Genomic DNA, 17,204 nt, shown 5'->3' with positions numbered 1-17,204 from the left:
TAAAAAATTATATTGGGGCTGGTGCTATGGTGCAGCGGGTTAACACCCTGACCTGAAGCGCCGGCATCCCATATGGGCGCCGGTTCAAGACCCAGATGCTTCTCTTCCAATCCAGCTCTCTGCTGTGGCCTGGGAAAGCAGTAGTAGATGGTCCAAGTCTTTGGGCCCCAGCACTGGTGTGGGAGACCCAGAGAGGGCTCCTGGCTCCTGGCTTCGGATTTGCGCAGCTGCAGCCGTTGCAGCCAATTGGGGAGTGAACCATCAGATGGAAGACCTCTCTCTCTCTCTCTCTCTCTCTCTCTCTCTGCCTCTCCTCTCTGTGTAACTTTGACTTTCAAGTAAAATAAATAAATCTTTAAAAAAAATTAAAAATTATAATCTTGGATATTAAAGGTGGTTATAAAGTTATAGGCTTTTCAAATAGAAAAAAATGCAAATTCCTTCAGTCTTATAAAATCTTTATTATTTATATCTAACTTATTTATATATTATTTATATCTAATTTATTATAACTTATTTATATCTATTTATTATCTAACTTATCATTATAAGTCTTTATCATAATTATTATATAATTATATATTATTTATATAATAGTGGTAGCATAATAGGGCAAGTGGAAAACAACCAGCAGTACTCCTAAAGTGAAGTACCCCACTGCAAACATTTCAGACATACATTCTGTCATGCTTCCTTAATGAATTGAGCAATAGGCTAAATGAAGGAGACAGACATTTCAAGGTATGAGTGTTGTTATTTGATCTTTTTGGGCAGGTAGCAGTAATGAATTAGAGTATAACAAATTATAGCAAATGGTTGGCAGTAGAAATAGACCAAATATATTCTCTTTGTGAAGTTACTATGTAAAATTCAACTTTATTAAAAGACCATATATTTGTGTAAGTATATGTGATCAAATAAACTATCTTGTCATATGAGTCATCTCTTGTGAGTGGTGGGAAGAAGGCCCTAAAACTTTAAATATGAAGAAAAGCACTCTCTAAAATTTAGATTTCTTTGTGATATGTAATACTCAAATCCAAGAGAAAATAATCAGAGTCTTTGCATTCAGTGTTCTCTCTTGCTACATTCTATGGCAGCAGTTGTTAGTTTTAAGTCTCATTGCTGAAGTCTATTCTAGATTGAACCATTAGCTATATGCAGTTAGGACTTAAACTGTAGCAGCCTGCTGATTTTCTGGATCTTAATCTGGCAGACCTAGCTCCATATGCACAGATAAAAACATTATCTAATTGTATATTGAGTTTCTGGATTGTGTCACCTGCCAAGGCTCATGGAAGTGTCAGTTACCTGAAGAGAGTGATCTTAAGTTCTAGGAAGACTAAAACAAACAATGAACCCTTAGCTACCCCAGGGCCTGAGAAAGAAGTCATCTCATGACTTCATTTTGAGGATGTGATTGGTTGAAATAACTCAGGGCCTATCGATTCCCGTGAAGCCTAGGCAAGAGCTTTTTGTAGGAAAGAATCATGTGGAATTCAAAGGCAGTTTGCCACATTCAAGGGCCACCAGAAACACAAAGCTAAGTCATGTTATCTTCTGGAAAAAGATAAAGGTCATTTTTAATGACTTCCCCAATGCTAATGGACTCAGGAGGAAATTCTAGACTAGAACTATACTACTATTCACTAGCAGAACATCTTAATTCCTTCCATTGCCTCTTTTCTGTGTGTATGAAACATGTGCATTAAAAGTTCTTTTTCTAAAAAAAGTCACAAATCCATAAAAGAGATCTATTTAGCCTGGTTCTTATCTCGGATTTCCTATGTATCTTAAAAAAAGTTTAAATTGTAATGATTGTAATGGAAAATAACTCTAGGCCCAGGTTTTTGTTTTGTTTTCTTTTTTTTTTTTTTTTTTTTCCCTTCAAGGCAAGGCAGGAGAAGCCTGACTGGGTCCATGGAACAAGAAGCTAGGAGCAACTGAAATATGTTCTTCTGATTTCTTTTGCCAGTTCTAAAAAATAGCATCCTAAAACATGCCATTCCCAGAGTAGTAGAATTTCTGGCACAGAGAAAGGTTTATACTACCACCACCCACTAGTAATATCATTCACTTATTTCTCTGTATCTACCAGGGTATACCAGAAAGCCAAGGGAGAATATGCCATTCTGAATCTGGCTGAACTAGGTAAACTCTTTCCAATGCTAACCCTTTTCTTCTTTTTCGCTTTACTTGAGAGTTTAGGAGTTTTGTTGGTTAGAGGCTATTTTTCCTTCCACCCAACTCTGATGAAGAGGACACTTAACAACAACAGATTCTCTAAGAAAAATACAGAAAGTATACAGAAAGCTGTTCCCCAGATGCAGTCTATTGTCCTATCACTAAACGATCACACAACACATTATTTAAATAAATAGACTCATGTCTAATGCAGTGTTTCTGATTCAGCTCCACACATCAGCTAGGATTACTGAAATACAGGGATGCTCAGGCTCAACTTTGGAATAATTTAAACAGAATTTCTGGTAACGGAGCCTCCCTATATGGTTCTGATGCAAAGGTGAAGACTAAGAACTACTGGTGCAAAGGTTATGTATGCCAGAAACCATGTATATTAAAATAAGCAAGTTCTCACAAAGGAATATGATAGTGCATAATATAAGTAATACTAAGGAAAACCAAATGTACAAATAGACCTCTTTTTCACTTAAAAGAGACCCTTGGAATAATCTTCACAAAGATTAAGATGACACCATAAAAGGGGTTTTTTTTTTAACCTCAGAGAAAGCAAGTAAGATGGGTTAACATACTGTTTACTGTTCTCAAAATCTAGGTTCCCTTTTTCAAAGTTAAACTACACATATCTGTAGGGAGAGCAGAAAATCTGATGTATACAAACCTGTTGCAAAAATTTCCACTTTGTTTAGAAAAATTTTGCTTGCCTTTTCATGTTCTCTAAAAAGACCCTATGAACTTTATCCAGCAATGTCCCAAGGCAAAGAAAACTGTGCTTGGATATTAGCATAGTTCCACAAATTCCACCTTAATAAAAGTAATGAAACAGTCACAAGAAGCTTGGTGCCATCTGTGAGCACCCCCATCATCACCAGGGGCACTACACCAGCCCCGAAGCCCAGGACTGTACTGATTGAGAAATTTAATTCTGCCCAAGAAAAAATAAAGATAAACAAAACTCATGTGTGAAACACAGGTAAAAATACTAACCTATTGGCTAACATCAGCAGGGCATATGCATGTGAATATACATAGAAAAGGCTGGAGGGGCACAATGGGTTAATACCCTGGCCTGCAGTGTCAGCATCCTATATGGGCGCCAGTTCGAGACCCGGCTGCTCCTCTTCTGATCCAGCTCTCTGCTATGGCCTGGCAAAGCAGTAGAAGATGGCCCAAGCCCTTAGGCCCCTGCACCCTCGTGAGAGACCCAGAAGAAGCTCCTGGCTCCTGGTTTCGGATCGGGGTAGCTCCGCTATTGCGGACAGTTGGGGAGTGAACCATCGGATGGAGGACCTCTCTCTCTCTCTGCCTCTCCTCTCTCTGTGTAACTCTGACTTTCAAATAAATAAATAAATCTTAAAAAAAAAAAAAAAAGGCCAGAAAGACCAATACATACCTAATATACACGAACTATTGAGTATACAAGAAGCACTTAATATTCATTAACCATTGTATATTCATAATATACTAAATATATGAGACACTACATATTCAAAGGTCTTAATTCTGCCACCCAGCGGTGACAAACTAGTCTCACACCTCCTGCCAAGAAATGTAAAACCTGTACTGGCTCACCAGGATCCTGAGAAAGCTACAGCCTGGGCCAGGCATTCTTGCTAGGCCTCCTCCGACTACCCGCCCAGACATGGGGACTACTAGAATTCTGACACGGCAGGGGCTCAATAACGTTCGCTACACGGATATAAACACAATCCAGACCGTGTAGAAACCTCAAGTTATGTATTCTTTCCAAAATGATTTCCAAGCATTATATCTGAAAACGCGTGATGGCTGAATTAGGATGTTCGGTTTTTCGTCCCTCACCGGCGACGCCGAAGGCACAGCGACACCGATACGTTCTTTGCCCGCGACCTACATGTAGGGCAGCACAGGGTGCCGGTCTACCTACAAGGCCCACACGTCCCTCAATCTGTTTCAGGAACTAGCTGCTTTTGCTTTGCCGTTTCGAGGCCGATGGTCTCCCGCCCGAGTGGAATGCGAGCTTCGCGATGACGGTGGAGGTGGCGCTCGCAGGTGGACTTCAGAAAATGCCTCCCACCCGGCGGCCGCCTCCTGTCCTTTCCCGAGGTCAGCAGCGGGGCAAACAGGAAAGCGTGTGTGACGTGAGCGAATCGCCCAGCAAAGCTTTCTCACCCAGCGAGCTCCTCAGGGCCCGCCGGCTTGCTCTGCTCCTCCTCCTGGCGACCCAGCCCCCGCCCCAGACCGCCCACTGATTCACATCGCCCAATGGGCGCCGACGCGGCCCCGAGAGTGGCCGCAGGTGGGTGTGTTTGGGCGGCCGGACGCTGAACGGCCGTTCACGTCTACGTGATGACGTCACGCGCCGACGCTGGGGACGTACCTGTCGGGCTCCGGACTCGGGCCGCTTCCCTTCCCCTTCCGTGGTTAGGGGCTGGTGCGGTCCGGGACCCGCAGCCCCTTACTCAGAGTCCTAGTTCGCCCGCGGCCCGGCATCGGGTTGGATGAGGAGGAAGGAAGAGTGTGGTGTTTGAAAGCCATCCTACTTTACTCCAGAGTTGGAGCATGGATTCAATTTTAGTCTTTTCCGAGAGAAGTGAGGTTGGAGCTTTTTATTTTTAATTTCGGGTAGAAGCAGCTTGACTCCCAGGCCCTCCAAAGCAAGAGGGTTCAACTTAATGCTGTTCCCGTGTTTGAAGGAGGACAAAAAAGTCCCACCTGGCACAATTTGCGTAACCTCCGGTAGAAAACACCAGGTATCTTTTAAATCGCGATAGTTTGCGTTGTGTGCCAGGTTTTTTCAGGTGCAGCTTCCAGGGTAGTTAGGTTTGAAACAGATGCAGAATCCAAAGGCAGCGCAAAAACCAGCCACCGATTTTGCTATGCCTCTGAGCTGCGAGGTGAGTTGCATTCGTTAGTTGTCATGTTCACGGATTTGGGGGCAACTGCGAGGTCAGGGTACTCATCTTGGTTTCTCTTAAAATATGTTTCTACATGTTAAAACCACCTGATTATGTAAATACCCCCTCGTTCATTCTTTAAAATTTCACCCATTTCCTTCAGGAGCCGTGGAAGGCCTTTTGAATAGAATGGAAGTAGGTGCCAAGAAGAGATCCATTGTAAAAGTAGAGAGTGGGTTTTACTTTCGCTAAATTTGCCCACATTTAAAAATAACATTTAGATTTGTCTTTAAATGTATATAGAAAGCATTTTCGGGTACATTTGGTATTTGCGTTTTGATTTTAAACTTGGAACAGAAGCTTCTTTAGAATCTCAGAAATGAACTTTGCATGTGGTATCCTGTATTTATATAGCATGGAGCACTTAGAAGTAATTATGTATACATGATGCTTCTTAGAGACCAAGATTTCTGTTTCCTTTGGGGAAAATTCCTGTTCATGATAATTGAATCAACAGTGACCACACCTTTATATATGTAATTTACATTTCAAAAGTTCGCTTGTGCAGACTTAAAACTTTTTTGAACCATGCAGTTCAGTTACTGCAGCATCATTGTGGTTTGTGTCATTGATTGTTGACCTTTTCCAGAAATGCTTTTCCTTTCTCTACTGAGTTGGTTCACAAGATTATTTTCTTGATAAAGTCAATTTGGAAATATTTTAAAACTGTCAGTCAATTCTACATACCTTTGTGGGTCACTGCAAAATAGTATTAGTTCAAGACTACATCGATGAATGAAAATGCTTAAGTATTGTTGAATTTCATCTTAAAGTCAAACTATTTTAAGAAATCCATATGAATTTACAGTACCTCTATCTTTACTTGGAAATTGAGCTTTAGCATGTGTTATCTATCATACATAGCTCAATAGAAATGTAAATATTTAACCTGGTTGTGGATATATATATATATATTTTGGGGAACAGATTTGTTGAGGTTATGGCTTTGTGTTAGTAAATTGGCTATTTTCCAGGTCATGTTGATGAATAGGCTTTCCATTTCCTGTTGTGACATGTTGGTAATAATTTTCAGACTGCTCAGGAAGCTAGATTTGATCTCTGTGGTTGGTTATATATCAAAGCAGCATCCTGTGGGGTTTTGCCACTATCACTGCTTTACAGAACTTCCAGCTTGGTTTATGTCAAACTTGTCAGCAGGAATCAAAAACATATAATGTGATATAATAAATGTTAATACTTGTAGAGTACAGTCTATGGTTCAAGCTCTTGTTTGAGTGGTTTTTGTGGAATATCTCAATTTTCATCCCACCCCCCAGGAAGTAGGTACTCTCACTATTCCCATTTTACAGATGTGGAAACTGAGGTGCAAAGGGCTTTGTTAACTTGCACAACACCCTCAGAGTTAGTTGTCAGAACTGAGACTGAAGCCTGATGATGTAATTTCAGAGTTCTTGCTCTCAGTAACTGGACCATATTGCAGTTAGACTAGTAAGAATGCAGAGAAAAAGATGGTTTGAGGGACATGGCACCAGATTCATTTATTTTTTAAATTATAAGAATAATGTAATGTTACAGAAGCATTGGAAATAGTGTTTTTAAAAGAAAAATTCTAATCTACTACTCTAATACTCTTGTTTTTGTATGTACAGTTACAACTATCTAAATATGGTAGCTGTAATTCATTTTGAGCTTTTTTTTTTTTTAAAGATTTATTTATTTATTTGAAAGTCAGAATTAGGGAGAGGGGGAGAGGGACAGGTCCCCCACTACTGAATTCTAAAAAGAATCAGTTACACATTAGGATCACTGTGTTCTAACAGAAAAGTAGGAAAAATTATAACCATTCTCTTATTTGCTAAAATAAATATTAAAAATTCAAAAGGGCAAGATCAGAAGGAGTAGAACTGTTTGTTAATTATGCCCACAGGATTATTGAAACAGAAGCAATCTATTCTGATACAAATTGTCAACACATGCAAGATCCTATAGGGCAGGCATTTGGCCTAACGGTTAAGACAGCAGTTGGGACACCTGTATCCAATATCGGAGTACCTGGGTTCACGTCCCAGCTCTGCTCCTGAGTCTAGCTTTTTACCACTGTAGACCCTGGAAGCCAGCAGGTGATGGCTCAAGTATTTGGGTCCCTGCCACGCATGTGGGAGACCTGGATAGAGTTCCTAGCTCCTGGCTTCAACGTGGTCCAGCCTTGGCTGTTGTGGGTGTTGGGAGTTAACCAGTAGATGGACGATTCTCTCTCTCTCTCTCTCTCTCTCTCTCTCTCCCCCCCCCCTCTCCCATCTCTCTCCCCTTTCTCTCCCCTCTCTCCCCTTTGCTCTGCCTTTCAAAAATATTGTTTTAAAAATGAATAAGCTTTTTAAAATCAGTTTAAGATGAGATCTGTGCAGCAAATATATTAGTTATGTTGATTTTACTTTGATGACTTGTTTTAAATTGGACCTTGCCCAATGCTGATGTAATCAGTGGGCCACACTTAATTCCTATGGCATAATGGTGACCTTTATAATCTGTCTTTTCAGATGCTTTTAGAATTTTTCCCAACAAACCCTGTACTATGTTACTTAAGAATTACATTTCCTCAAGTACATATACATGCTTTAAAAACTGTGCTGTTTTACTACATATTGTCCTGTCTCATCAGTTTGATACATCTCAAATGAATTGAAATAGACTATTAAAAAAAGTGTGTACTGTACATCTGCTTTCCTTTTTCCAGTGATTCTGAAATAAAGGTATGTTCATTTTGTGCAGTTAATTAGTATTAATTAGCCCTAATTTCACCCTAACCACATTGTATTTACTTGGTTAGAAAAAAAAGAGATTTCTCTTTCCTGTATGGAATCAGATGGAAAAAAGGAAAATGATACCTATTTCAAATGGGGATCCATTGGGTCCAGCTGCCTGCTGGATAAATATTTCTATCCAGATATCCTGAGATCATCACATGCAACATGTCTGCTGATTTTCTTTCTGCATTTTTCAAGTAACCTTTTTAATTGACTAATTTCTGTAGACAACAGGTCTTTTCATTGTAAGTAGAGGAAGTAACACATACATTAGATTCATTGATACTTGTATTTCCTAGTGCTTTATAATTTCACATTTACTGATCTTTGTTCTTTGTGACCCCTGAATATATGTTTTGTTTTTTCTGTGGCTTTAGATACTTTATTATTTCTTCTTGAAACAATTCCAAAACTTTCTAAGCAATATCTGCTTTTAGTTTCCTCTTGCTGGAGTATTCCTTACATAAATTCCATTTTATCTCCTCATCACCCAGCTTTGCCTCCATCATTCTTTTGCTTAACCGTCCCCACCTCCCTATAATCTGTCAAATTCTTTCAAGGTTGGGCTCTCATTTCTTTTTCTTTCTTTTTTTTATGATTTATTTGAAAAAGAGAGAGAGGTATAGACAGAGAGAGACAGAGAAAGAGGGAGAGAGATCTCCCATCCACTGGTCCACTCCCCAAATGGCTGCGGTGGCTGGAGCTGAGCTGATCCGAAGCTAGGAGTTTCTTCCGGGTCTCCCACATGGGTGTAGAGGCCCAAGGACTTGGGCCATCCTCTGCTGCTTTCCCAGGTGCATTAGCAGGGACCCGAACTGGCACCCCTGTGGGATGCTGGCACTTCAGAACAGTGCTTTAACCTGCTGCACAACAGAGCTGGCCCCTCTCATTTCTTTTTCTAGCTTTCTTGTACTCCATCCCAACAGGAATATCATAGCCTTGTGCGTTAGGCAGGATTCCCAAAATGTATTCTAAGAATACTAGTACTGCAGACTGTTAACAGGTGCTGTGAGTTGAGGGGCAATTCCCTGGTAAAATAAATCTGAGAAGCTTTCCATAAATTTTCTTTATAAAGTTAATTGTTTTTGAGGTTTTATCAGGAGCCATTTTTAGTGCTGTTAGCCATTACAGTTCTAGACAGGAGTATGATGTATTGCCCAAACTTATTAACCACGAAGCCTTTTACAGATCTAGTATTCTGTGCACATATTTACTGACCTACAAATATTTTTGTTGCTTTCTCAGCTCCGTAGCTTGACTCATAACATTAATTTTGCTGCACCCAAGCTCTTCTCCCATTTCTGCCCTATAAAAACCTAACTTAGCTATTTTGGTCCAGTTTAGAAATAATTGTTTGAAAAAAATGCTTCTTATCAATCAATCAATCACAGTGAGATGTGATCTTTTCTCTAAGTTCATTGTAGTCCCTTTGTTTTTGTGACATCTGTCATATACTTTTTATTACAGGGATATGTACTAATTTATAGGAAAATGTAGCCTCTTGCTTGACAACAGTGTATCATGTAATTTATACTGAAGTTTATTGAAAACTGTAAGACCTATGCAAATATGAATATGATGACATCAATATAAAAACTTGTATATTTAACACATTTATGGAACATTGATAGCTATTAGAAAAACATTAGTGAAGAAGTGATTATGTTGCAATTCACTGTGACATTTTATTCTGTGACCGACCAGTACTTAGCACAAACATTTCTTACAGTATTTATATGAGAATGTTTCTTGCATGCCAGTGACTAGATCAGTCTGGGTTTTACTTCCCAGCCATCATTGCTTATGTGTATTTTGTTCTATCTTTCTAGTTGTAGACAATGAAAATTCTCATTTCCTTTTTTTTTTTTAAAGATTTATTTATTTGAAAGTCAGAGTTACACAGAGAGAGGAGAGGGAGGGGGGAGACAGAGAGAGAGAGAGAGAAGAGGGATGGAGAGAGAGGCCTTCCATCTGCTGGTTCACTCCTTGATTGGCCACAATGGCCGCAGCTGCGCTGACCTGAAGCCAGGAGCCAAGAGCTTCCTCCGGGTCTCCCATGTGGGTTCAGGGGCCCAAGAACATGGGCCATCTTCGGGCACTGCAGGTAGCAGCTTTACCCACCACGCCACAGTGCCAGCCCCCTCATTTCCTTTTACACTCAGATTATGCTTGCTTTTTCCAGTTGACTAACATACCTTTAGGACTTAGCCATGATCTACCAAGCTTCCATTGTGGGAGACTGAAAATGTTGTCCAAGGCTATGAAAAATTAATGTGCCTCCCTTAAGGCTGGGTATCACTTAGCCAACTGTTTGCTAAGTAATCCTGTTTCTTCATCCCCCCATCCCAGTTCTGGTGGTATGCTTAGTGTTTGTAGTTTGGTGCTAGGTCAGTATACTGAAGGTAACCACACCTTTTAATGTACTCTGGCCTAGCATAGAAACTAAAGCCTGATGTAAAATCCTGAAGTTGGAAAGAGCACTCTGATCTTGAGTCCTGTGAGTTTTGTAGGAGACTGAAATTTGTTTCTGCAAACTCTCCTCAATCAGTCAAGTCACCATTCCTCACCTTTTATTAATTACCAAATCCTCTGAAATTTTTCTTAGAACTTTCTCTGCTTCTCCATATTGCTGTATCTTAGTTCAGTTGTGCCTTCGCTATTTCGTGTTCGGAATTGTTCAGTGGTTTGCTCTCACCTAATTCCTCCCACTGTCTTTATTCTTCTCTGGCCCTTCTAATCTGTTTTCCCTTCTGCTGTCAGTGTCGGCTTGCTAAAATTCCTATCTGTTCATGTGGTTTTTCTTTTTAAAGCCCCATGGAGTGGCCAGCGCTGTGGCAAATGGGTTAAAGCCCTGGCCTGCAGTGCCGGCATCCCATTTGGGCGCCAGTTCAAGTCCTGGCTGCTACATTTTTTTTTTTTTTTTTTTTTTGACGGGCAGAGTTAAACAGCAAGAGAGAGAGAGAGAGAGAGAGAGAGAGAGAGAGAGAAAGGTCCTCTCCGTTGGTTTACCCCACAAATGGCTGCTGTGGCTGGTGTGCTGCGCTGATCCAAAGCCAGGAACCAGGTGCTTCCTCCTGGTCTCCCATGCGGGTGCAGGGCCCAAGCACTTGGGCCATCCTCAGGCACTGCCTTCCCGGGGCACATCAGAGAGCTGGACTGGAAGAGGAGCAACCGGGACAGAATCCTGCACCCCAACCGGGGCTAGAACCCAGGGTACCAGTGCTGCAGGCAAAGGATTAGCCAAGTGAGCTGCGGCGCTTGGCCCTGCCTCACTTCTGATAACAGCTGCCTGCTAATGCACCTGGGAAAGCAGTGGAGGATGTCCCAAGACCTTGGGCCCCTGCACCCAGGAGACCTGGAAGAAGCTCCTGGCTCCTGGCTTTGGATTGGCTCAGCTGTGGCCATTGCAGCTATTTGGGGAGTCAGTCAGCGAATGGAAGACTTTACTCTCTCTGTGTGCCTCTGCCTCTGCCTTTCTGTAACTCTGCCTTTCAAATAAATAAATTAATCTTAAAAAAAAAACCCTTCATGGTTTCCCCATGTGTGTAGATGAGTGTATATACACACACACACACATATGAGTTCTTAGCGTGACATTCGAGCCATGATCCATGATCCATGATCCGGTTTATCTCCACCTCCCTGACTACTCTCTAGTCCCTTACCTCTTACATAAGCCACACAAGTAGGTTTTGTTACTACGCTTTGTGTTGTCATGCATACTTTTTTCTTTTTCCCTATATTGACATTTCACCTTGTGCTTGACCTAGTTGACTCATCCTGTATGCTGCTTAAACATTCTCTTGTTCAGTATTTTTTCTTTTTTTGAAGATTTATTTGTTTATTTTAAAGGCAGGGTTACAGAGAGGCTGAGGCAGAGAGAAAGAGAGAGGTCTTCCATCTACTGGTTCACTCCTCAGATGGCCACAACAGCTGGAGGTGGGCCAATCCGAAGCCAGGAGCCAGAAGCCTCCCCCAGGGTCTCTCACATGGGTGCAGAGACCCAAGGACTTGGGCCATCCTCCACTGCTTTCCCAGGCCATAGCAGAGAGCTGGACTGGAAGTGGAGCAGCACCTATATGGGATTCCAGCACTAAAGGTGGTGGCCCCCCATACAGTGTTTTTTATAGGCTCTTTACCACCAGTGTGCTTACTTCTCAATGATACTGAACCCCTTGTATATAACTCTCCTGTGATGCCTAACATACCACCATAGTCATTTGTCTCTCACCTTCAGTGATGTTTTAGTCCGTTTCCTGCTGCAATAACAGAATACCTGTGGTAGGTAATTAATGAAGAAAGAAATTTGACTCAAGATTCTAGAGATTGGCAATTCCAAGAATACAGCACCAGCATCATATGAGGGGGGCCTCATGCTGCATGATTATGGGGGAGAATGGGAAAGAAAATCGAGGAACTCCTTTTTACTAGGAATCCACTCTCACTATAATTAACCTCTTCCCACAATAGCAGCATAATTCATTCATAAAGGCAGAGCCCATATGACTTAATCACCTCCTAAGGGTTCTGTCTGTCAATGTGATCATAATAATTAAATTCCAAACATGAGTTTTAGAGGACAGGCAGAGTTAAACAGTGAGAGAGAGACAGAGACAGAGAGAAAGGTCTTCCTTTTACCACAGGTTCACCCTCCAATGGCCGCCGTGGCCAGCGCACCGCGCTGATCCGAAGCCAGGAGCCAGGTGCTTATCCTGGTCTCCCATGTGAGTACAGGGCCCAAGGACTTGAGCCATCTCCACTGCCTTCCTGGGCCACAGCAGAGAGCTGGACTGGAAGAGGGGCAACCGGGACAGAATCCGGCGCCCCAACTGGGACTAGAACCCGGGGTGCCAGTGCCGCAGGTGGAGGGTTAGCCTATTTAGCCGCGGTGTTGGCCGGAATTCAGTTTAGAAACTAGAAAGATTTAGCACTATATTGAGATTTTTCTTCTGTTATGTGTCTTTTATGCTGCCATAGAAATTTGAATATTTTATAGTAGTGCTGTTCAATAAAAATATTTGTGCTGCATGTATAATTTAAAAAATTTTAATAACCACATTAAAATGGTAAAAAGAAATTGGCAAGGGTCATTTTAATAATGTGTTTTATTTAACCTCAGGTATCTAAAACATTAGTTCAACATATAGTCAATATAAAACTATTAGTAAAAATTTGACTTTTTTTCATGTTAAATATTAGAAATCTAGTAGGTATTTTATACTTTGTGTTTCAAATTGGCTTAGCCATGTTTCAAGGGCTCCAGAGCCATCTATGGCTAATGGCTATTCTATCAGAAAGTTAGCTCTATAGGTCTCTGGGTTAATGAGAGTTTTAGGTGTTTGTGGGTTTTTTTGTTTGTTTGTTTGTTTTTTAAGATTTTAAAGATTTATTTATTTATTTGAAAGACAGAGATATAGAGAGGCAGAGGCAGAGAGAAAAGTCATCCATCCCCAGGTGGCTGCAACAGCTGGAACTAGGCCCAACTGAGGCCAGGAGCCAGGAGCTTCTTCTGGGTCTCCCACATGGGTGCAGGGGCCCAAGCACTTGGGTCACCTTCCACTGCTTTTCCAGGCCATAGCATAGAGCTGGATTGTAAGTGTAGCAGCCAGGTCTTGAGCCGGTGCCCATATAGGATGCTGGCACTGCAGGCCGGGGCTTTAACCCACTGCGCCACAGCACTAGCCCCACTTTGCTTTTTTTAAGTTATCAGATTTATATAAATAATAACTGACAAAGGCATTAGTTTAATTTATTTGGAGTATAATTGGGTGCTGTTATAAAGAAAGGTTTGGTCTCTGTATGTCTCAGAGATGTCATGAAATTGTTTTTAACAGTTTGAGAGTTATTATTTATTGGTATGTGTTATTATTTACTGGTATGTGATGGACTCTGGGTTGAAATGAAGGGAGATATATTGGGGTTTTCTGATTGACATCCCAGGTAAAAAGAAAGGTTTATTTTATATATTTTATATTGATTTCCCAGTGCTGTGTAAACCCTCTAGCTAAAGGGCACTGAAGTAGTTATCACCTGTATGAAGCCTTTCTACTCTGTCATCGTGCAAAGAAGTGAAGGATAGGATGTAGGTGTTCTTTGCAAAATCTTAGCAAACATGCTCTGATACTTCAAAATACAAGTCATTCTTGAACTATAAAATATATAAAAACATTAGTGTTTTTTAAGGAACTATTTGCTTATTTACTCAACAATTGCAATGTTTTAGTTGCCACTATAGAAGCACAAATTTCTTAGCTTGGGATGAGTCTTTTGTGCAGCAGTTAAGATGCTACATGTGATACCCTCATCCCGTGTCAGGAGTACCTGGGTTTGAGTCCCAGCTCTGCTTCTGATTCCAGCTTCCTGTTCATGTGCACCCTGGGAGGCAACAGGTGATGGCTCAAGTACCTGGTCTCCCATGTGGGTTTGACAAGGGCCCACTTGGGCCATCTTCTGCTGCTTTTCCAGGCACATTACCAGGGAGCTGGATTGAAAGTGAAGCAGCCGAGACTTGAAGCAGTACCCATATGGGATTCTAGCATTTCAGTCAGAAGCTTAACCCACTAAACCACAACGCTAGCCCCTAAGTTTTTTTTAAATGACTTATATGTTAATTATTGATTATTCCCTCTACTTTAACACTGTTGCAGGGAGGTATATATATTTTTAATTGAATACCTTTTTCTTTCACATTTGAAAGGTAGAGCAGGCGAATGAGAGAGAGGGAATGAAAGCTCCCATGGTTTGATTCACTCCCAAAATGTCCATAAGGGCTGAGGCTGGTCTAGACCTGGCAGAAGCTGGGAGCCAGGAACTCAATTCAGGTCTCCCACATGGGTGCTTCCCAGAATTTGCATTAACAGGAAATTAGAATTAGGAGTCTGAATTAGGAGTCTGAACTGGAAGTTTAACACAGGCACTTCAATGTGGGTGGTAGGTGCCATAATTAACATGTTAATGCTAAGTGAAACACCCATTCCACATTTCTTTCTATTATCTCATTGACTGAATAAACAGTTTGACATTTACTATCCATATACTGTTACAGTTAGTATGCCAGGTGCTGAGAATAGAAGGGTGCTCTTAAGCAGTTCTAAGAACTTTGTCTTCTTCAGAGTGGTCTTTAAGTTAGGAAACATATACTGACTCAGTTAAAAAGATAGTTATTATCAATACTACCTAAAGTTTTTAAAAAACTGTAAAAGCTTTGTAAATACTTTTTTGTTTCTGAAGTTCTATTAGGTTATTTTTCCATGTGCAGAGGAAAATGTACTGAGGATAAGAGATTTTCTTGAAATGAGTATTCAGTACCATAAGTCACTATTAGAATTCAGCATTAGAATTAGAGTGTGCTTACTGTCATTATGTGTGTATGTATTTACTATGGCATGCCTAGTAAGTCCTGTTTTACAAGGCTTACTGGTTTGACTGCTTTTGTGACTGTATCTTTGAAGTTCTACACATGTACTTTTCCAGTGTATTGCTAGTGTCACCAACTTATGCTAAATTCTTTGATGCTGAGCAAGTAAGTAGGTGTATTTTAATAATCAATCTACTTAAGAGTAAAATTGTTTCTGGAACATGGAGAATAAAAACAATGAAACATGCTTATTTGTTTTTGAAAAACCAAAAATTGTTACCTATTGTCATTGTTCTCATGGCTAGTGTTTAACTGTGGACCCTGAAGTTATAAATTTTAGAATGATGAGAGGAGAATGAAATGAGTATTTTAAATTTACAGTTAAATTTTTTTTTTTTCAAATTACGCAGTACTTATACCTGGTAATATTTATAAGGAGCAGTCTCCATTTCAGACCTGGTACTTTAGCCATCTTGTTCCTTTCTATCTGGGCAACTTTCTTAAAAATCCCTCCTGAGATAGCCTATGCAGATATAAGCAATAGGGCACTGTATCTCTCCTCCCCCCAACCCACCACAACCTTTTCTGGGAGTAAAAGCCACTTATATGATTGTATGTTATGAATGCTTCTGTGTATTATGCACTTTTTTTTAACTTAACAATTCCCTCTGGAGATTGTTTTATATCACTACCTCAAGAATTCTTTCTCTTGTACTGTTGTATAGTGAGAATAAAATTATTGAATCTCTCCAAAATACTTAACATAATGGAAGTAGCTGTAGTTATATAGTTACAGTGAATGAACTTAATATTATTTTCTTTTAATACAAAGATCATAACTTTCCTTTGGTTATGCTAAGCTAGATGAGTTTTATTATATGTTGGGAAAATGTTAAAACCACTTTTTGCCTCCTTTTTTGTTTCAGATAATCAGACAGCTAAATGGAGTCTGAGCAGCTGTTCCATAGAGGCTACTATAGAAACAGCTACAACAGTATAACGAGTGCAAGTAGTGACGAGGAACTTTTAGATGGAGCAGGTGTTATTATGGACTTTCAAACTTCTGAAGATGACAATTTGTTAGATGGTGATACAGCCGTTGGTAAGTTCCATGTTACAACTCAATATTCATAGTCATGAATATTCCCTAAACTGTATATTATTTTATTGAGGTCAGTTTTTTTGCCTTTATTTTTTTTAACTGAGATGGATCACATGACAAATTTGACCATTTTTAAATGTAGCATTCAGTGGCATTTAGCATATGTACGAGTTTTGTTTTTTAAGTTTGTCTTTTATTAACCCATAGCCCAATTACATTTAATATAAACATCAATATGTTTTATTTTAGATCTTCCATCTGTTCTTTTCTCTGTTTTTATTTATTTTTTTGACAGGCAGAGTTAGACAGTGAGAGCGAGAGACAAGAGAGAGTCATAGACAGTGAGAAAGAGACAGAGAGAAAGGTCTTCCTTCCGTTGGTTCTCTCCCCTAATGGCTGCTACGGCTGGTGCTGCGCCGATCCGCAGCCAGGAGCCGGGTACTTCCTCCCAGTCTCCCATGTGGGTGCAGGGACCCAAGCCCTTTGGCCATCCTCCACTGCCCTCCCGGGCCACAGCAGAGAGCTGCACTGGAAGAGGAACAACTGAGACTAGTACCTGGAGCCCCACCCGGGACTAGAACCTGGGGTGCTGGTGCCGCAGGCGGAGGATTAGCCTAGTGAGCCACGGCGCCGGCCTCTGTCTTTATTTTTATTCCCTTCTACAGTAGTTATACATATACCTATTTTATTTAGTGAGTACTCTTGAGATTCTGGCAGGTACCCTTGATTTATTCTATAAATTTGAACTTTTACCACTTATGGAAAAATGTGAGGACGTCTTTTTGTCCCATTCCTGCTTTTTGTACTTCTGTTGTTTTTGATTTTAATTCTTTGTGTATTTG

At 40.6% G+C, this 17,204-nt stretch overlaps 1 protein-coding gene across 3 annotated transcripts in view; it reads left to right on the top strand.

The window, feature by feature from the left end:
* The first annotated feature begins 4,548 nt into the window (after positions 1-4,548).
* CLCN3 (chloride voltage-gated channel 3) overlaps positions 4,549-17,204 on the top strand; it is a 100,433-nt gene continuing 87,777 nt past the window's right edge. For 2 of the 3 annotated variants that reach the window (XM_062213516.1, XM_062213513.1), the window contains exons 1-2: positions 4,549-5,078; positions 16,187-16,362. In XM_062213516.1, coding sequence (XP_062069500.1) covers positions 16,203-16,362 — 160 coding nt within the window. In that variant the 5' untranslated portion in view covers positions 4,549-5,078; positions 16,187-16,202. The remainder of the gene's footprint in view (positions 5,079-16,186; positions 16,363-17,204) is intronic. The other variant, XM_062213514.1, reaches the window with a different exon arrangement.

This window comes from Lepus europaeus, chromosome 16, assembly GCF_033115175.1.
Source record: "Lepus europaeus isolate LE1 chromosome 16, mLepTim1.pri, whole genome shotgun sequence".
Lineage (NCBI taxonomy): Eukaryota > Metazoa > Chordata > Mammalia > Lagomorpha > Leporidae > Lepus > Lepus europaeus.
The sequence above is the reverse complement of the archived record's forward strand: the minus strand, read 5'-3'. Positions and strand labels throughout refer to the sequence as shown.